General features: G+C 40.9%; 1 protein-coding gene across 2 annotated transcripts in view; it reads right to left on the bottom strand.

Annotated features, from left to right (window-relative positions):
- Window positions 1–21,580, bottom strand: part of sfswap (splicing factor SWAP) — an 82,215-nt gene extending 60,635 nt beyond the window's left edge. Inside the window, exons 1-7 of one of the 2 annotated variants that reach the window (XM_033646908.2) lie at window positions 21,245–21,580; window positions 19,443–19,606; window positions 15,686–15,817; window positions 13,502–13,578; window positions 6,181–6,406; window positions 5,859–5,959; window positions 3,488–3,638 (exon numbers count right to left, since the gene is read on the bottom strand). In XM_033646908.2, coding sequence (XP_033502799.2) covers window positions 3,488–3,638; window positions 5,859–5,959; window positions 6,181–6,406; window positions 13,502–13,578; window positions 15,686–15,817; window positions 19,443–19,606; window positions 21,245–21,444 — 1,051 coding nt within the window. In that variant the 5' untranslated portion in view covers window positions 21,445–21,580. Of the gene's footprint in view, window positions 1–3,487; window positions 3,639–5,858; window positions 5,960–6,180; window positions 6,407–13,501; window positions 13,579–15,685; window positions 15,818–19,442; window positions 19,607–20,057; window positions 20,226–21,244 lie in introns of those variants that run through there. The other variant, XM_033646909.2, reaches the window with a different exon arrangement.
- Between the last annotated feature and the right edge of the window lie 575 nt (window positions 21,581–22,155).

Raw genomic sequence — 22,155 nt, 5'->3', positions numbered from 1 at the left:
GACTTTAATGTTGAAGCACGCTGGTGTTTTTGGAGCTGCTCTTGTTTGGCGCTTAGCATACTTGTATCCATTAGGGTCAGAGGGAGTGATTGAATATACTAAATTAAGGGAGGGAATCCAGTACAAAAGGGGTAATGGAGCGGCTTATTATCCACACCCTATATTTACATCATAAGTGGCCAAACAAAATGTTCAAAGGACAACGGAAGGCTTTCTCTTTGGACCAAGTGTAGCATAGCTACATGGATGGGCAAATTAACAGCCCCCATTATGAGCAGCAATGCATATCATCGGCATTAAGCAGCTAGGTCATCCGCAAGCAATTTACTAACATCAACAGCCCTGTTCCTACAGCACAGATCAGGTCAAAGGACACCCTCCACAACTGTCTCTGGGATGAAAAAATTGTAGTAATGGACAAGGAAATAATCATGGGTCAGCAGGGGCCAATGACCACGTGTTTATTTGAGCAAGCGGTTCAGAGGGGGATAAAGGCATACAGGAAAAAAAATCACTTAAGCAGAAGTGCGATGACTAACACCGAGTGGGTCTGGATGTGACTCATCATTGACGGATAGGCATACGGCCATGCATACAGTATGTACGCCAGGCTTTCTTTTGAATTTAATGAAGGTGCTATTGTTTAATGTCATCGATTCTAAAAATGTCATTTTCATTATTTTCAAAAGGTCATCTTAGATGACACTGCATGTACGGGAATGATCAAGGCACTACATTAGCCACAATAATGTTAGTAAAATTCATGTGATTTTATAAAGTAGCTTATAATAATACAAATTATAAAGTTCTGTGTCGAAATGGACAAGTACTTGTGGTTCAAGTGCTTATTAAGGTACCCTGTTACATTCAGGAACATTTTAACATAGACTATCAGAAAGACCTATGGTGTTATTCTGAGTAGAAATTTTAAATGGTAAATGGACTGCAAATGGACTGTATAGCCCTTTTAAAGTCTTCCAACCACTCAAAGCACTTTAACACTACATGTGACATTCACCCATTCACACACACATTCACACACTGGTGGCTGAGGCTATCATACATGGCGCCCCCTGCTACTCCGTAACCATTCACACGCATACACACACCGATGGAACAGCTATTGAGAGCGATTTGCGATTTTATCTTGCCCAAGGATACTTTGGCATGCGGACTGGATGAGCCAGGATCAAACTGCCAATTTCCGATTAGTGGACAACTCGCTCTACCTCTGAGCCACAGCCTCTCTGCAGTGTTTTGGTCCAGACCATCTAAACTGTCACCAAGTCATGACCAAGACCAGACTGTACCGAGACCAACACAAGACCAAGCCTAACCAGTGTGACGCCTACAATGCATAACACTCTATGATAAAATGTGGAACATGCAAATCATAGGCACTCTTTTAACTGATCTGAAAGATCCACATTCCCATAAAATCATCCACAGAAAACAAATAAAGATTCCTCTTAATACATCTTTGGCATTCATACTGTATATAAGTGTGTATTTATAAGTGTATCATGAGAAATGTCGTAATAAAATAATCAAAAGGTTTTACAGAGGTTTCATGTGTGGAAATCTTCCTTTGTTTTCTATGAGCATACAAATACAATCAAACACTAGGAATCTTATTCAGCACCTCTTTTTTATACAGGCAATTTAGCAATATCCCCGTATTTGTTGTCTTGAGCTAAAATCCTAAGTCGTCTTGGCCTGAAAACCAGACAAGACTGGGTAAAAATGTGGTCCGGGACGAGACTTAAACCTTCAAAAGATGATCTTGAGACTGGTCTCAGACCAAGACCAATCTACCAATCTCTGGTACTAAAACACTGCCGCTAGGTGTAAGACTGGAAAATTTCTGATTTTGATAACGCCTATTGATGACAGCGACAGAGAGCAATGATCTTGTGTCCATGTCATGCAAAAAAGACAAGACTTTCTCTGTTGTGTTGCACTTTAAACTCACTTTTCAAAGATTTAACTTTTTTCATGGGAGCATTTCTTGCTGTTCAGTCAGGAACACTTTAGTCAACTTCATTTCCATTTGCAGTATTATATTTGGCAGTATGGCTCTGTTCTGTGGCCTCTCTGCCTTTCCTCGGGCCTGCCCAGAGAGCCTCTTCCACGTGCCTACATGGAAAGCCTAAGGCGGAGAGAGCAAACCTCTCTGCCCTTCCATGTGCAAATGAGGTGAGCCTGAGGCAGAGAAAGCAAACCTCCCTGCCCTTCCACGCGCCTACATGGAAAGCCTAAGGCAGGGAGAACAGCAGCAAAGACCCTTCAGGAACAGAACAGGGCAGCATCAGTGACAAACAGAAATGACACTGATAACTCAGACACAGCATGAAAAGGAGGAGCTGGGGTGGAGGCGGGTTGCAAAGCAGCTTGTAGAGGAAGCAGCAACAGTAGGCAGGCCAGAGCAGTTTAAATAGAGCACCCTGAATGAGATTCACCAATTGGTTGCATAGAAAGGAATCATGTGATCTATCAGCTGACTCCCTTCCATCAATCAGCTGCTCCATCAGTTCATTGGGCTGTTTGAGATCAGCTGATGCAGCTGGGATGTGAGCTGGGCTTGACTTCGTGTCCTGCCTGAACTAACACTAAGCTCAATTTTTTTGGGCAGTGTGTAAGTTTTGCCTTTTGTTCATAGTCTGGTATATCACGTTAAATTACTGTCCGTTAGGCATTTTACAAAGCGTGTGAGTGTAATTCTTGAGTGGGACTATAATGAGTATGCTTTAATTTTTATTAATAAACTCTCTAACAAAATTAAGATTCATTCAAGTCAATTATTTGTTGCATTTTGATCCCCTTTTGAGGTGCAATATGTGTTGCTCATGTAATCAAACATTCTCCGGCTCTGGCAGGTCTAACTGAAATTTTGCACGCCCCAAGGACACTTTTTCATTTAATTCTGACCTGACCCAGAACCCAGGTGGACTAGAACGTGTGGACCTGAGAGCTGGTTCAGGTCCAGTCCTCTGGTTTTCAGGTGTGGTCTGCAAGCTCAGTGTTACTTTGCTGAAAGGCGTTAAAAATACCCCCATATCTATCATAGACTATGGGCAGCATTAAGTAGTGGGGAGTTGTGTTGAACAACCAGCAGTAGCAGAACACTATAAGCAGAAAATGGCTCAAAAGGAAGAAGTCAAATGCCAGTTTTCTGTGGTCAACAGAACTCTTAGAAAAAAATGCAGTTTTAATACGGGCACAGTAGGGCTCTGTGCTCAGTGGTGGACAAACAAGAGCAGCCGTACTTGGCCGAGGGGAAAACAGATGAAGATGAAAAAGTAAAGACAACAAAATAAAGTATACCAGACCCGACATGTGATCAAGCCTGGCGGAGTCCTCATAAATTGAAGATGACTTGTCTTTTGTTCAACGAAAAAAAAAAAAAAAAATATATATATATATATATATATATATATATATATATATATATATATATATATATATATATATATATATATATACTCACGATCAGCGGTGTACTGCGCTGGTGTGGTGGATGCAGCTGGGTCTGTCACTTCCTCTGGTTCAGCTGCCACTGTCGCCGCGCCATTCCTTTCCTGTCGGGCTTTTCGTACAAGTGCTGCCAGAGGATGATCTGGGTCCATTACTTTTAAAGGCTGCAGAAGAAGAAGGCCAGCTTGGTAAAACCAGTCAATTATTTATCTTCTGTGTAGGAATGCTCAAACCATTGAGATCATAACACATGCATATCATCAGAAACAGAGCCATTTCACAGTAATAATATAATACATATAAATATTCAAACCTCTATGAAGTCAGACACCTTAAAATGTTGTGCAATATTTAAGCATTGCATACAGAATTTAATAGTTAACCCATAAAATATGAAATATGAATCATTAAGAGCAAATTAGAGTGGCTGATTTGAAAAGGAAAACCCTCTTGATGGGAGGCAACTGTCAGACAGCTTGCTATTAAAAGGAGCTCATTATGTTTCTTTAAAAAAGACATGCTTCCATTCTTGCCGCTCCGTCACAGACTAATGGCTGTTCTCCTGACAATGCACATGAAAGTACTAACAAAAAACTGTTACAGCATGAAGACAAGGAAACAGAATATAGTTATTAGAGATTGCAGTAATAGACACAGGCAGTACTAACAGCATGTACATCTCAGTCACCTGGAAGACAGGGGTCGACTACCACCTAGAAACTGTAGAATACTTTCGCAACATTGCATTTTCCATGCGACTCCTTTAGATGTTCACACTATGGTCACTATCCAATGAAAACCATTCTCCTACAGGTAACTAACTAAATGACAAATGGGAACAACAAGTTTTGGAATCGGTCCAGTATTGAGCAAGAGCAGAGAAGCCGGCAGCAGCTATAATCAGCTGGGGCAATTATGAAGCATCAATTTAAGTCCACTAAAAGTGTTTGAATTTGCCACAGACAGGCTCACATTATTATTTTAAGTGTCCGGCAACATTATGGAAAGGATCCCTACAAAGATCCTGTTTTTTGTTAAAGAGTAAGATCCCTTTGTTTAACCTCCTGAGACCCTGTGTCCTCATATAAGGACATCTCATTTTGGGTTTACTTGACATTATACTTCATTCTCCTTAATTTAGATCTGTTGTCCTCGTTCATGGACACTTTTTTGTCCCATCTAGTGGCCCTAGCAGAGCGCTGAAGAGACAATCAAACTTGACTATCTGGAGGAAGTGAAGTTGTAACAAGGTTTCTGTCGGTGAACATGCAGAAGAATAATTTTCACAATGCACTAATCCATGTAAAACCAAGATGGCGGCCATCTCTGCTAAATCGGTCTGCAGCTGATCCTGACACAAAAGTGGACATGGTCCATAACTTGATCACATTTTATGGTTGAAACTTGTTTATTCATGATTAATGTTTGTAGTTTGATATGGAATACAAATGTGACTAATTTTAGTAACACTAACAAGCTAAGACACTGTTAATTAGGAAGTCATTAGGACTTAATTATCATTGACAATGTTTATATAATTTTTTACACTAATCAGGTCCTACTGATCCCAAATAGCTAGGAGAAATTAAAAATGCATACCAAACAAAAGCTTGGGTCTCAGGAAGTTAACCAGAAACAGTCCTGAAATCATTATCGCAAAACCCACCAGACTCTATTTAGATAAACACTAATTTTAGCTTGTGTAGAGCCAGCATATTTACATCTAACAGAGTGAATTAAGTGTTTATTTCAACCAAACCACAGTTGGCGATTGTTGGAACAGTGCAAAGACGAACCAATATGGTTTTTGTGAGTTTTATTTTGTTTCTGTCGACTCTGAATGAAGCGTGTTTTATGATGATAAAATTACTGCTTATCTAAATAGAGTCTGGTGGGGTTGGCGATGGCTATTTTTAGCTGTATCTGGTTAATCAAAAGGACCTTAGTCTTTCCCCAAAGGTCGATCCATGAATGGGATCCTTTCCATAATTTTGTCAGACACTTAAAATACTAGTGTGAGCATGTCAGCTCCAAAAACAAGCACTTTTAGTGGCTATAAATTGACAGTGTACAAATGCCCTTAGCAGTTACACTGCAGCCTGTTTCATTTGCTCAATGCTAGACCAATTTAGAAAACTGTTGATCCCATTAGTCAATTAGACACAGAAACATGGGAAAATAGGGTCCATACCTAAGTTACCCTTTAAGCTACATAAGTCATGTAAAAACCCACCGGATTGCCTTTAAATGCCCCGAAACAAAACCTGGTTGTTTTTCTTGCCTCATTAAAATGCGTTTTGCAGGAGAGCATCACAATATAAAGTAGCAACTATATCCAACAGGTAAAGCTCCACACTGGGTGGCCTATATTTTATTTACATTACCTTCACCAGCTCCTCCAGGCGAGAGCACTTTTTAGGGGCAAACAGGCTGGGATGAAGGTAACTGCCATCCCCGTCCTCATCTGAATCATCAGAGTGGGATTCTACAGCAAGACAGCAAAGAAAGGAGTGAACATGTGTATGAACATATAATTAATGCAGAGTAAATGTTTCTCACTGTATAATTATGTTCGATTGCTCATGTATTATAGATGTGATATTTCCTACAATATATACAGTACATGACACTTGTTGAGTCTGCAAATGTAGTGTCTGTATGAGGAAATTACACGTATGGATTCAGTGACTGCGTTTTATAACTCACCCTGCGACTGCTCCTGCTTCTTGGCCGAGCCAAGGTTGTATCGACCTTCCTTCATGGCCCGCAGGATGTGTTTGTAATAAGGGTTCAAGTAATGGTCGAAGCGAAGAAAGTCGAACTGGGAGTTACCGGACTGCTTGGCTTTCAGGACGATCTCAAACTGAGCCCCCTGCTGAGATACGAAGTTGGCTGTCCTCTCGATGATGTTGTGGGTCTTAATGGTTGCCGGCTGCAAAAAAAAAAAGAAAAAGAAAATTGAGAAAAGAGCATACATGTTCTGAATAACAAATTTCTTGGTTTCTGAAAAAAAAAAAAAAAATTAATGTGCAGAAACAGGAAAAATGTCCAGTAGAAGCTATGTTGAAGCTCAAGCCAAAGTAATGAAAAATAATGACCTGTACGACACACAAGAGGGAGTGTACCTGACAGCCGCACATAACATTAAAATGCAACACACAGTTCATGAAGGGCTTCTTCATACCAAGGACACAAGCCATTTTGTCTCTTAGGCATTTTCATGCCGGGCACTCTTATGTTCATTGTGATGACATTAATTCTTAAAATACACATGGGGTGGAAGTCAGTGGAACAAGAAGTGGTCCATTATTCATTCATTATTGTCCCCCGTGTGTGCTTTTAATGATTAACCATTGTCATTACCAAGAGAGTGCAGAGAAGTGCAGCAATCTCTGAAAAGAACACACATATCTCATTAAGATGAAAGTCATAATAAATACCACTTTTCAGGACAGCGGCCAGAAAGATGCCAGTGTCCAACACTAACAGACCATTATTGTGTTCTAAGCTGCCAAGGACTTCTTGACATACAAGGGCCTCTCGCACTCCGATTTATGGACGTGGCTATTAGGTAAAAAGGGGGTGTGTTATACTTGTTTTATGTTGATGTGATATACACCAAAAAAGCATCCTCTGCCACGCCTAGAATCGAGCAACAAGACCCAAAGCAAAACATAACTTAACGAGTAACGGTCATAAAGCATGCCAGCACCCTGAGAACAGAACGTGGAGTTTACAGCCATTTGTTATCTCATTCCCACACAAAGAGGAGTCGTCTTGGCCCCGTCAGCTGAGGTGAATGCCCATTAGTTATGGCATCCTTTTCAATCTGATCTGGGACCTTTGCTGCATATCATCTCCCTCTTGTCACATATTTTTTTTCTGTTGTGACCACTGTCTGCTATCAAGTAAAGGTAAATTCCTCTGATATCATAGTTCAACAGAAAAACAAATCAATAATAAACAGTTCCTGCATGTATACTGCAGTTAGACTACTGATATTTGCATCCTGGTTAGTCAGCATGACATGCATCATGCCTTGGTTGACTTTGGCCCAAGAGTGCATTCTCCACATACTGCCTGTCATTCTCTGCTACAACTATCAAATATCAAAATGAAAACTCCAATATAAGGCTGCCCCTTGAAAGTCAGAGAATCAAATCATCACTTGGAGGCCTCTCAGTCAACTGAGATAAAGTCTGCCTGAAGTCGAGCACTCAGGTTTTTTTTTTGGTTGTATGTATGTATTACTGATTTAAGAACACAAAGTTGCAACAAAATAAGTGATCACTTGACGACATTGACTCCCGTGTGTGCACGGAGAGAGAGGGGAAGGAGAGATGCTGTGCTATTGCCAGAGGAGCCGCTGACTGAGTCCCCTTTGAGTGGTAACTTTCGAAAAGAGTCTGAGAAGTCCGGGGCTGTTCATAAAACATTCAGGACGCCACAGTTTATTCCACACTACTGAAGCTGCCCCTCTTTTTCGAACCACTGTGGAGTTGGTAATAATTTTGCTTTCAACCAAGCTTGTTGTTGCCATGGGTAATGGTATGACGTCAATATGTCAACAAGTTGAAATATCTCGATATGAATAGCAAAAATTATACATCATGAACGAGATGATATGCCACACCCCTACTTCTGGGGATGTAAGACTTTGCTGCAGAGTGAGCACTCTTGACTTTCATGCTTCTCTTTGGTACAGACAGCTACAGGATACAGAGACTCTGCATCGTAAGGCTCCAAGGTAACGTTATCTTCTCTCTTCTGTTCAGAAGCACACAGCCTCTGGCTTTTGTTTGATGTCTAGTGTCGGCAAAAAATGTTTTTGCAGATTTCCAGTCCATCATTAGCACAGTTAGCTTGGTTACAATATGAATTAATTAATTCATTCCACATTTTATATCTTTTTTTCTTCACTCTTTTACTGTAAATCTGTATCCTTTATTAGGTTTTATATTTTATTGCTCTGTAAAGCACTCTGAATTGCCCTGGTCTATGAAATGTGCTATACAAATAAAGCTGCCTTGCCTTGCCTTTCCTATAATACATGAATACTGTCACATTTAACGTCCCGCTGAGCCCGCTCAAACTCTCAAACTCTTCATGGAAAAAGAAAAATTGATGAGTATTCATATTGAAGAGCCAAAGCTGAGTCAACTGACATCATTCTGAGATGGGTACAGCTCTACTCCAATGTGAATAGTCTTTCAAACTAACGACAGATAGACGACACTGAAATGTTTTCAGACAGAAGGATATTCCCTCACAACTTAGAGAGTCGACATTAATATTATATGCATATCATGTGCGGCAGTTATGTTATGCTCTGCATGTATTCACAAGAGTGATTTGGCTGTTTTATACCCAGCATGCTATATACTGAATATGGACACAGTCCACGTCAACATTAAAGCTTGTCTTTGCTCTCATGCATAAGAAAGTGACAGCTGAAAGGGGTCGTTGAGGGTTCCTGTTGTGGACAGGCCTGGTCCTCGGGGAAGATTGTTAGACATAAAAACAGCAGATGGAACAAAGCAACAGCGACAGAGTTTAAAAATTTCAATCTATTATCCCCCGCTTGTTGTTATGTCAATGTGAAGCTTCGCCTGTATGTATACATGTATATTTCTACATACAGAGAATGTCTGCTCTTTTGTAGCAGAACTGTAACAACATATAATTTTATACAATACATAAACCTTTCATTTGAAGGGAAAGAAAAAGAGGTGTAACTGTGCATAGCAAATGCTTGAATAGATATTGATTAGACTGTCATTTAATGATGAGATCTTTCAAGATCTGAGTGGATCATCACCTCAAACAGTAATATATAGAAATATTAACATTGTGAACACATCCTGATCCCAGTTCTAAAAAATGTTATCAGACCAATTTATTTAGCTTGTCCTCAGTCTCCTATAATTGTCACTGCATATAAGGTTGAAATAATGTCTGTCAACCATTTATAGTTCAAGCACTGCATTTCTGAATGTTGCGGTGTTATTATTTCATCGGATTGTTTAACATTTGATAGTTTTTTTAATCTTTAAAAGGCTACAGTTGTACCATATGGAGTTGCAGCAGGATGCACTTCCAAGAACCAAACAATATCTGACAAAAAACCCTGAACCAGACAAAAATGTTTAAGTTCTTTGAGGAAGACTAACACCATCAACCTGGCAGCCATGCGATGCAGATGCTGCCTCTGGACCACCCAAAAAGCCCAGGAGCTGACTGGGGAAAAGACTGCAGTCAAGCCAGCTGTCACTCAAATCTCCGTGGTCAAACCAGCTGCCACTAAAGTTGAAGTGCACTTGTATTCTGACCTTTACGGTCAATGGATTGAAACAGCCTACGATACACGGAACTTTAGCCCTTTTTGGATGGGATTAATTTAACGTGGAGACGTGGGGTAAAGTAATTATTACCAGGGATTTTAGTCCTGTCCGAACACGCCATTTCTGTAATCACTACGGATAACGTCAGTAAAATTTACAGCGACTTTTACCTTCTGTAAAACGGTCCGGAGAAAATACCTCGGGTAATATTAATCCCGTGCGAACGCGATCCTCTGTAAAAATGTAAGTAAATATTTCGTCACGTCCTCTTTACAACCATTTTTCCATGTTTACAACTAGTTTTTGGCATTTATTCAATGATGGAGGCACTTGAGGAAGCATTCGGTGTTGTTGGAAGTCGTGATAGTGGACATTCTTCTAATGATTGCATAGCCCTACGTGGGAGACCAATCAAAAAGGTTGAGAAGAGAGCACTTTTCAGAGCCACAAGACTTCTGGTTGTGTTAGGTAGGCCTAATATAAATCCATATTGCTAATCATTGTGTGCACACAATCCTGATCATGGGCAGTATTTCATATTGGGCTAATCATTGATTACTTTTACACATACAGGAAGCAACGTAGCACGCACATGCCGACAGGGAGGTGACGCCAGGGCGCAAACAGAGTTACCACTCCCATCTCTGGTAGAATTAGGGAGATTTCTTGTCCTGTGCAAATCGGACATTTATATTACAGACATCCTCCAGTAAACTGACATTAGACCACATCCCTATGTAAAACTAATCCCATCAGAATAGTACTGAAGTCCGCTTTTCAAAATAAGGTGCTCACACATAGTATATAAATACATACAGTACAGGCCAAAAGTTTGGACACACCTTCTCATTCAATGCGTTTTCTTTATTTTCATGACTATTTACATTGTAGATTCTCACTGAAGGCATCAAAACTATGAATGAACACATGTGGAGTTATGTACTTAACAAAAAAAGGTGAAATAACTGAAAACATGTTTTATATTCTAGTTTCTTCAAAATAGCCACCCTTTGCTCTGATTACTGCTTTGCACACTCTTGGCATTCTCTCGATGAGCTTCAAGAGGTAGTCACCTGAAATGGTTTCCACTTCACAGGTGTGCCTTATCAGGGTTAATTGGTGGAATTTCTTGCTTTATCAATGGGGTTGGGACCATCAGTTGTGTTGTGCAGAAGTCAGGTTAATACACAGCCGACAGCCCTATTGGACAACTGTTAAAATTCATATTATGGCAAGAACCAATCAGCTAACTAAAGAAAAACGAGTGGCCATCATTACTTTAAGAAATGAAGGTCAGTCAGTCCGGAAAATTGCAAAAACTTTAAATGTGTCCCCAAGTGGAGTCGCAAAAACCATCAAGCGCTACAACGAAACTGGCACACATGAGGACCGACCCAGGAAAGGAAGACCAAGAGTCACCTCTGCTTCTGAGGATAAGTTCATCCGAGTCACCAGCCTCAGAAATCGCAAGTTAACAGCAGCTCAGATCAGAGACCAGGTGAATGCCACACAGCATTCTAGCAGCAGACCCATCTCTAGAACAACTGTTAAGAGGAGACTGCGCGAATCAGGCCTTCATGGTCAAATAGCTGCTAGGAAACCACTGCTAAGGAGAGGCAACAAGCAGAAGAGATTTGTTTGGGCCAAGAAACACAAGGAATGGACATTAGACCAGTGGAAATCTGTGCTTTGGTCTGATGAGTCCAAATTTGAGATCTCTGGTTCCAACCGCCGTGTCTTTGTGAGACGCAGAAAAGGTGAACGGATGGATTCCACATGCCTGGTTCCCACTGTGAAGCATGGAGGAGGAGGTGTGATGGTGTGGGGGTGTTTTGCTGGTGACACTGTTGGGGATTTATTCAAAATTGAAGGCACACTGAACCAGCATGGCTACCACAGCATCCTGCAGCGACATGCCATCCCATCTGGTTTGCGTTTAGTTGGACCATCATTTATTTTTCAACAGGACAATGACCCCAAACACACCTCCAGGCTGTGTAAGGGCTATTTGACCAAGAAGGAGAGTGATGGAGTGCTGCGGCAGATGACCTGGCCTCCACAGTCACCGGACCTGAACCCAATCCAGATGGTTTGGGGTGAGCTGGACCGCAGAGTGAAGGCAAAGGGGCCAACAAGTGCTAAACACCTCTGGGAACTCCTTCAAGACTGTTGGAAAACCATTTCAGGTGACTACCTCTTGAAGCTCATCAAGAGAATGCCAAGAGTGTGCAAAGCAGTAATCAGAGCAAAGGGTGGCTATTTTGAAGAAACTAGAATATAAAACATGTTTTCAGTTATTTCACCTTTTTTTGTTAAGTACATAACTCCACATGTGTTCATTCATAGTTTTGATGCCTTCAGTGAGAATCTACAATGTAAATAGTCATGAAAATAAAGAAAACGCATTGAATGAGAAGGTGTGTCCAAACTTTTGGCCTGTACTGTATATTGAAATTAATTGGTCCACACCACCCCTCCAAGACAGTTCATCTATGCCAGGGGTCTTCTATGTTTTTTAGTCCAAGGACCCTTCAGCTTAAAGAGAGACAAAGCAGGGGCCGCCAACCACACACAGAATATTGTATAAAATAGTATATAAAACTGGGCAGATGGAGGTCATCAGGCAGAGGGCTATATCAGCCTTGGGCTGCAGTCTTGACCTATATTTGCTTTTCAAGGTGAGGGAGGAAACATTCATAAAAAATAAGCTGTTGCAAAAGCAAAATATGTTGAAATCATGTAAATATTAGTAACATTAATTTGGTGCCCCCCCTGCAGTAACCCTGAGAACCCCCTCAGGTTCCCTAACCCCCTGTTAAAGACCCAGGATCTAGTGGATCTGGAACACTGTATAGGCCCTCTGTGATTATCACATCAGTATCCACACATACATTTACATATACATCTAGATTTACATTTAGAATTCTCATGCAAGGCATGCCATCACATCAGTTTGCCGCTGTAATAACAGGCTGTCTGAACGTAATTACTGTCTCTCCCTCTCAAACCAAACAACTAGAAACATTACCCAATATTCAAAATACACAGAAAGAGGACAAGACAGTTTCCATTACTGTCATATACTTCGACTGGCAGGGTTCACATATTCACACCTTATTTTTACGGTCTTCATATCACAATTGTGACCAAAAGTTTAATACCACTTCATGTTTTTTTTAAGCACTAAGTGAGCTACTAGATGTTCTCAGCCTCTCTGAGTGGAAGACAATGCCATCAACCACACATTTATTCTGTTAGCTGAACCTTCACAGTGGCAAAACCAGTCTAAGTCTGTTAAATTTAATGGTAATTAAGACTTTTAATAAAACATTATGTTGTTGATTCAACATTTCTCAGATCAAGGGAAAGCCAGACATTCCTTATCAGACCCGAACAATTTGCAGCCAGTGAAGAGCAATTTCTGTGCCTGGCTCCAGAAACTGCAGCCGCCTTGATCTTGTGAGTTTATCACTGCCTATGTCTGCACAAGGTCAGAGCGAGTCGGGATCAAGCTGAACAGAACCAGCATGCACTGTGTGCTGCCACTAGGAGAATGGTTCCACACATCCCTGTCATTGTGTAAACCCACTGTACATATGCATGTTTATATGCTGTGTATAAATACTGAGCATAAGAGCACAATAGGGCCTCAACAACAGTAAGCCAGATGGATATTTAATACTCACCAGTTCCACATCAGGAGGGATAGCGAGCCCTGGGGGAGCGACGTACGGTTCCTCACTCTCCTCAGGCTCTGCCTCTTCTGTCCAAGTGAAGAGACGGTAGGAAAAAAAACAAATGAGATTAACTCTTGTTAGTCATTTGTAACAAAAGGTAAATAAACCCTGCTGGAAACAGACCCAGTTGAGCAGTAACATGAAATTCCATCCATTATACAAATACATCTCTGTGAAACACCACACTTTCCATCCACTATCCTTCATCTGCACTTGATAAAAATATACAGGTCAGGTGGAAGCGAGATTAACATTTTTAATGTTGTACTGTGGGGAGTTTGCACAGCAATAAAAGTGAGAAGCCCCTTAATTTACGACACAGCAGCTGTAGAGGAGAAAAGCCAGTCTTCCCACACTCTCTTGCAGGGCCTGAATGCTACACAACATCCATGTGTTCACTCCATCTTATGTCACATCCCAGCTCCAATTTAGTGATAATATAACAGCCTTCCAAGCTCTGCCCTAATTTTGAAAGAAGACATGCTCTTGATCATCGCTTCAGTTATATAACAGGATTATTATCATGGTTGACTAGCTTGTATTTGGCTGCTAATTCTAAAGTGGTGTATTATGTAAAACTTCGTTATCTCACATTAAAACCAGCCCATTAAAATGTCTGTACTCTTATTTTTAAAGGCAGTCCAGCACCATTTCCAGTTACCCTGTGACCAACTTATAAAGTGCCTCTCTATTCAAAGCAACAGTATGGCCACGTATTGACTCGGCAGCTGCATACAGGGACACGGAGGTGAATAGAAGTGCCAACAGTGGATTTCAGGTGAATTGGGTACATTTAAATAAATTCAGCTGATAAATATACTGCACATTCAAATCAAGTTCCCTTTTCTGACAGGATATGAAATTATTGGGTGTATTTTGAGATGACTGGGTAACAATTACTATAGTGCAGGATTTAACAGGAAGGTTAACAATGCGAACTACATTAGTCATGTTTAGACAGACAACAGATGAGAACTTACACTGCAATTAGCCTTACATCTTATTTGGCTTTCATTTATGAGCCAACAATAGTGTCAGTTGTTTGATTAATATTGTGATTACGTGTTTCTGTATCTGTCCGCCCAAACAGTCTTTCTTTCAGGCGTTCCATTTGCACTGTGGTGGGTGTGATTTGTGATACAGTTGAAGACTTTAAAGAAGTGAAGGACAAAACCTGACGACGAACAAAAAAGTATAACTGTAGCAGGGATTCAGTAGCTCAAGATGCTAACGGCCGCTGTGACATGATGACCCCTGCTGGCTTACTCCCAAAGGACAAATTCTACTGGCAGATGTATTCATACTCTGGACTCGGCTCTACAATCTCCCCAGAGACAGAGGCAGCTAGTCTGCTTCTTTCAGGCCGCTGGCTGACTGGGACAAAGTGCTTCCAGCAAACCCTACATCAAATATTTAAAGTTGTAGGTGTGTGTGTGTGTGTGTGTGTGTGTATGTGTGCGTGTGTGTATGTGTGCGTCAAGTCAGATATGGATGCATGACAGCCGAAGTTGACGCTGCTGTTCACAGGTGATTAGCAGTCGAAATGTCAAACCTCCTTCCGCTCATGGCTAAAAAAATTGTAATTATTTTAATACTACAACTGCAGGGGAGGAAATGTGAAATTTCAAATATGTTTGACACGTTCGCCGTGTGCTCTGCAGGCAGAAATTCAACGTCAGCAGCACCCCTGGAGGGCGTGTATCTGCAGATGGTCGCATGGATTACAATATTTAAAAAAAAAAAAAAAAAAAAAAAAAAGAAAAAGAAATGGATTAGACAGACCTGCTGTGTTCTTCACAGCAGGCTGCGGCAGGAAAAAAAATTCAAAAGTTAAGCAGCTAAAAACATAGACATGGCACAGATCCCACAACAGGCGTGTCAAGGACAGAAGGGGTATATCAAAGACCAGGACATGATCGTGCATACAGTAACGTGATGACTTTGAATGACTAATGACGTTTCATTTACAAATCACCATTCTGCAAGGTCCTGTCCTCTGCAGTGTTAGCTGTACCATTAAAAGCTGTGTAAAGTGTTTTGCTTTTCTGGTTTTGTCACGTAGTTGCTACAAAGTATCTCAGAGTGTCTAACTATTGAACTCCTTAGTCAAGTTTGTGAGTGATGTGCTCTCACCAGATTCCCTGTTAGCATCCTCCTCCTCAGTGGGCTGAGAGGGGTCATAGTAGTCAGCGCTGTATTTGAAGGCCACTGCATTGTAGGAGCCTTCGTCAGCCAGAGCCTCACTCAGACGTTTGTACTCCTCCTCTGTGGAAAACACACAACGGAGAGACATTTACAACAATGTTGATTATCAATTCAAATCAGCAAGCAGAGACTGACCATGATTTTCCATTTTGATGTAGCCCTGGAGAACATGTAATTGTGTTTTATACTTGAAAGCTGAAAATAAACTAAACAAACAAACAAACATGACGAAGGCTTGCCATGGAAAGAAAGACGAGAGTCAGCCTTCAATGTCCACGTTCGTATCCTTAAAAAAAGTCGGGTTTAAACCAGGCTCGGGCTCATAATTACAGTTAAAGGGACGGGCGGGGCGGGCCTTGGACAGAACATGCACGGGCTCGGGTGGGGTCGGGCTGGATTTTTTGGGCTCTATCTAAGCTCTATCTCTTGTAGAAGCCATTGTTTCTAGCAAAGACAATGGCGAACAGGCATTCTTCGGCGCTCGTCCTCGGCACAGACTGACGTGCGTATACTGCCCCCGTCAGTTCCGACAGGAATCGACATGGCGTGCTGAAGGCAAAGTTGTACCTGGTACTTACCGTACCAAAAAAAACAAACAGGTACTGACGTATTTTTCCATGTTGGCATCGACTTGGTACCGAAGTATTGGTTCTCATGACAACCCTAGTTTCTTCTCATACAGGAAAAAAACACAAGCACCTCTAAGGGTGTTTTCACACTTGGTCCTTTTCAGCCCACTAAGCAGACTCAGAGAGACTCCACTCCAAGAGAACTCAAACCCCTCTGAAGTGAACTGAACTCAGACCACCCAAGTCTGTGGTGCGGTTTGCTTAACCTGTGCACTGCGAACAGAAAGCGCTCCAGATTCGCTCTGCTCTTTGCCATTGTGTTCAACTCTCTAGATCAAATGCTTTTGCACTAGGATGCTTGAAAAAACAGACGGAACCACGTCAGCCTGTGATGCTTGCAAGGACGCAAGACCAGCAGTAGTTTGGTCCAAGAAAGATACTGCACATCTCCAGATGTGGAATGTAGAATACATCAAACGGCAACAGTCTACAGCACAGAAACACTAAGGTTTTCCTCGAATTTTAAGTTCATCTGAAAGCAAGGGGCTTCATAACTGCCCTGCAGGGGCACGTCAAAGTAAAGACAAAACTATGTAAAAATATATTATATATAGTGTGAACGGAAGGAGAACTAAGGCCCCATCAGAGCGTGGATCAGAAAGAGAAGTGGGTCCTTTTTCAAATGAATTGACAATGTGAACACAAAAAGAACTGAGTCCTTTAGTCCACTTTTTGGTGCACTTTAAGAGGACTGACTTTGGTTTGTTTAAAAGGGACTATATGTGAAAACACCCTACGAGTCACACACAAGAAGGTCTTGAAGAAGGTCGAATGGTACCGACTGCTTTGCTAATCCAGGTCAGACCTGGGTTCATTCTGGCTAGCTGCGAGCAACTGTTGATTTCACTCATCTGCATCCCTGTATATACACTGCACCTAGCTACAGGAGCCATTTAGCTCAAACTTGCAGAGTACGCCTTGTAGTTGGGTCAGATCGAGGTCAGATCCTGTTACGCACTGATGCTTCTGAGAACCCTGGATTTTGTTTGAAATGTTAATTGATTTTCCAAGATAAAACAACACACAAACATACAAAACATGCAAACAAAACAGCTCAACTCGGCTCACTAATACAAGCACTTGTACATGAAAGAGAGTCAGGCATTATATAATATTAAAAAAAAGAAAAAAGTCCATACTACATAAACCCTCAGGTAAGAATAGCTGAGATATTCAATCCTATATAGGACATAAAAGGCTCCCATGTTCTATGAAATACACAGTCTTTAGAATTCCGCATACATGTCAAGTGATCTGAAGAAACATTTTCTGTTTCTGTTATCTAATTCAGACGTATGCATTTTCTTGCATATTAAACTTCTCTTCATATTTCTCAGTAATGAAGCCATTTGGTATCCCAAGCAGCATGCACACTGGATCCCTTTCTTGATTAATGGCTAAATTTTAAGACCCCTGGACAGTTCTTTCCAATGTAAGCAACGGTGCAGTAAACTTTAGATTTACAGTCATTCATTCTCATAATAACTGATGATTATGATATAGTAATAATAATATTGTGATTGATGCCATGTGATTTCATTCTCAGTCATGGCAAATCCTTGCACTGGCCCACAGATCAATAGAAAAGACTGAAAGAGAAGTACTTAGTGGTCACTGGATAAATATACATGGTTATTTGGCCCCAGACACCACCCCTTTTCTATTGAAATTCATGGCGAACTCTATCTTTATTAAAGAAGCAAGGGTAAAATTGCCACTAAAAATATCAATATTTCTAATGCTTTCCTGCTGTCCCTTCACTGGACAGATGGGTAATAGCCTGAGTGAATGGGGTCAGGCCTCCAAATTCAAGGGCAAACTAGTCTAGGGGATGAACCCTCTGCAGCAAGTGCGTAAGTGTGTGCGTGTGACACAAATCATTAGCTGACTCATTCTGTCCTGTCAGTTTGGGCATAAGACACCATATTTCACATAAAACTGTGGCTTATTAATTCAATTACAGTCATTAAGTCTGTCTTTCAGAAGGGTGCTTTGTCATCAAAACAGCCTGTTTCATTATAATGTAAAACGACCGAGATGCAAGTATCGAAGAGTTGAAAGTAATTTCCATAGAAATGGCAGCTGTTGAGCTCAGAGTCAAAGCCAGTCTTTTTTAAAGAGATGGAAAGCTGAAAGTGCTTTAGAAAGGCATGTAACGCTGTCGAAAATCCATCCTGGAAAATCAAAATTTTGCTAAGAAGCCTGGATGTATAGACGTACACAGAAATTGTCAAAGTTGCTGTACTCTGTCTGTCATACTGGTGATAGATGTTAGTCCGTGGGGGAAGCATTAAAAGAGGACACTGAGATTAAATCATTTCAGGACATCAACTCAAACACAAAGAAGAAAAGTGAACATTTTAACTTGAGACATCAGTAATAAAGGCAGAAATAAACACCACAAAGTGTCAAAGATTTGGGAGCATTTCAATTTGACAGAGGCAATGCGGCTGCGCCAGGTTGGCAGTATTTGTGTTTCGTTATGGCTTGCCCTGCAACCTTGGCTTCCACAAACATATTAAGCCAAAGTGAGAGCTGCCTGCAAGGATCAGTATCTGCCAGATACGTACAAGGGACAAGACTGCTGCTGGTGGGGAATTAATATCTGCCACTGGAATGCAAGCATCAGACCTTTTGTAAGTGCTGTAACAATATGCCAGTAGGATAGTAGCTGTTTATGTTGTTTGCTACCATATGCCACTGAAACAACACAGATATGTGGTGCAGCAATTTAACAAGTCTTAAGGCACATTTTTGTAGGTTATGTTCTTACCAGAGGTCTTTCCATTCTGTGTATTTGAACAGTCGATAAATAGTGTGATTTTTTTTGTTTTTAGAAAAGCATACGTGCACAGAATACACTTACTGTACACAGTAAACAGAATTTCTAACTGTAGTGCAAGTTACATAATGATAAGGTTCTCACGTCTTGTTTAAAATACATGTAGAACAAGCAGATATTTACTTTGAAACCATCCGACATGACCTAATAAGGACAGACTGACATTAAGATGTGCCACGTGTGTGTTACATATCCAAACTAGCACCCTGCCCACCTTGTCTGGCCTCCTCTTCAAGCAGGTCAGTGTGCAGAGCCAGGTACCTCTCCTCATCGCACAGCGCCTCAATCCTGGCCTCCTCCTCCGACAGCTGGTAGGATGTATTCCATGACCCGCTGTCATACTCTGAAAGGTCATGTAAGTGACCACGCCCATCGTATCTGTTGGATGATAGCAAGAATTAGAAAGAAGGGAGTCGACAAAGGCTTTTATACACAATATGGACCTACTTACCAAATGAGGGGGGACCTAAAACCCAAAATTTATAACTTGAAAAATGCTCTACCTCTGTTAGTTTGTCATGAGTATAGTTGTAAAATACTGAAAGTTGTGAAAATTTCTCATAATACAGACAACAAAATTATGCACTAACCTTGGGCCTTAATTGTCAATAGTGCTCTAAGGATAACCTAGCAAGCTCCCTGCAGCTATTTCCTTCTTGACAAGTCTTACAAACCAACAACCCTACATCAAAAGCAAAAAACAAAAGAGAAACAAACAAAGCAACTCGCCTCTTACCTTACAGGGTTCAATTTCCCCCCTGTAACACTCATCATTACTTCTACATCTGCAAAGAGAGTTACATTCACACAAACCCGAGCACATAAATACCTATCCGCAAGAACCCAAATGGACGACATTTTCCAGGGTTCGTCCCTCTACGCCACTTCTCAGTTGCAGTTTCTTCACGAAGACAAAGAAATGGGGTGCTGTGGTTGCCATTCGGGGTTTGGCAGGACCCCTTTAGCCTACCTTGCTGGGGAAGAAACTGGGTTATGTGATAAAGACACACATACAAATGCTGTACAAATGAAACACAAGTTGGGCCACTGCAGATCAAGGTGACTCAAAAGAATAAATGCACAATTTAAAGGCTCAATAGTTTAAGATTAATTTATTATATTTTCTGTATGGAGGTGGCAAAAAAACATCACCCTGTCACCCACAAAGAAAAGTACATTTAAATCTTCTGTTAATTGGTAAACCCTGATATTTTACATTGGCATTGAGATACATTTTGAATCACCTTAAGTGCCGTAACTTTAGTCTTGGTTAGAATTTGCTCTGGCCTTGTGGATATCAGCACAGGTCATTTGCTTTGTGTACATATTGGTATTTTCTGCAAATCTCAATCTGAAAATGACAGAAAGAAGGAAACATCTTCTCCATTATACTCCATTTTGACCTCTATTTTACTCTACTATAGTGTATGTCTGGAGTAAAAGTTTCCAGAGGAAATTCTCCCAACATGCCAAGATGCAAAGCCCACCTAAAAGCTAACCTTTGTTGTCTTAAATTATATGAAATTGAAATGCTTTTATTGTCTCTAAAATACACATAATTGGCAGTTTAGGAGGTACACGGCAAAACTAATGCACTCATATAGACACAGCTCTGCAACAAAACCTATCTACATGAATACTTTTACTTTTTGTTTAAACTATTAAACCTTGTCCACCCCATTTGTTTCAGTGTTGCGTTACACTGCAGGAGTTTCAGCTAACAACTTAGCTACTGGGTGTACAGTGATGCTTCAGCATCGTGGCTAACGTTAGCAAAGACTGGCAAGGATTTGCATCTTCACATGCTATTCTAGAAACTTCAGATACCATTTGTTGTCAGTTCAGCACATCCAAAAACAAGTTAGCAGGCAAGGAATTAAAGACACTCGTCGCCAGTTGCAGGTGTTTCCAAGCTTCTGCAAGACAAACTCCAAGTGGTCCCTTGAATTGTGAAACAGGCTAACGGACAGCATAGATGGTTAGCATAATGTTTCGGTCTAAGTTTGTTCAACCGACCTATCAATCATGATGCTCTTGTCCCCCATCCATGGGATAAGATGTTTTCCATGTTCGTGGTAAAGAGCCCTTTCGTCGTCTGGGAACAGTTTGCAGGCATATCCGAACACCAAGAGGTCGGCGTATTTATCACTGTCACTCACATCCTTCTTCACCGGTTTGTTGTTGTGGTCCTTCTTTGCCGCTCCGCGACGATACATCTCCCAGTTACTCGTGAAAACAAATTAACTAAGCTAAAAAATTTCAATGAAGGTGTAGTAATTGTTATCTGAGAGCCAAATAGCTCATAGGTGACCTAAATGTTACGATAATCCGTAATATGTTACCCCAAAACAAAATTCTACGAGCCTTCAGCCGCCATGTTGGAAAGCTAGTAAATGTAGCTCTGTTTCCGGTCCGCACTTACGGCAATTTGTCAGCGTTACTTAAACGTATCCTCATGTAAAATAAATCACATCACAGCTCTAAAGTATTTTATGAAGCCTTTTCGTTTTATCAAACACTATAAATTATATATGTGAGTCGTATTTTTGCCAGTTTAGTTTTCAGGTCTGTCGAATGTGCTGGTGGTGAATGTATGTAACTGTTACACTGGGCTGTTGCAGCTGTACTGAACGCACTGAGCTGATCAAGCAGGCAGCCCACATTATAGTGAATGTGAGGCCACATTTGAGCATTTATTCTGATTCATTAGTGGCCCACGGAGCATTATGGTTCAAAGGCAAGAGTATACTTAGGCTATGTTTGTTGGTAAAAGGAGCTGAAAGACAGAGTAAATGTTAGATAAAGAGAGGGATTTAAATCAGAGACAGTAGATCCAAATATGTCCAACCTGCATACGTAGGCCTATTGCTTTGCATGTTTTAACTAGTTCCCTACAAATCATGCACTCTTCATTGCTGCCAATCATA

The sequence above is a fragment of the Epinephelus lanceolatus genome, chromosome 19, assembly GCF_041903045.1.
Source record: "Epinephelus lanceolatus isolate andai-2023 chromosome 19, ASM4190304v1, whole genome shotgun sequence".
Classification (NCBI taxonomy): domain Eukaryota; kingdom Metazoa; phylum Chordata; class Actinopteri; order Perciformes; family Serranidae; genus Epinephelus; species Epinephelus lanceolatus.
This window is presented reverse-complemented; position numbering and strand designations above follow the sequence as displayed.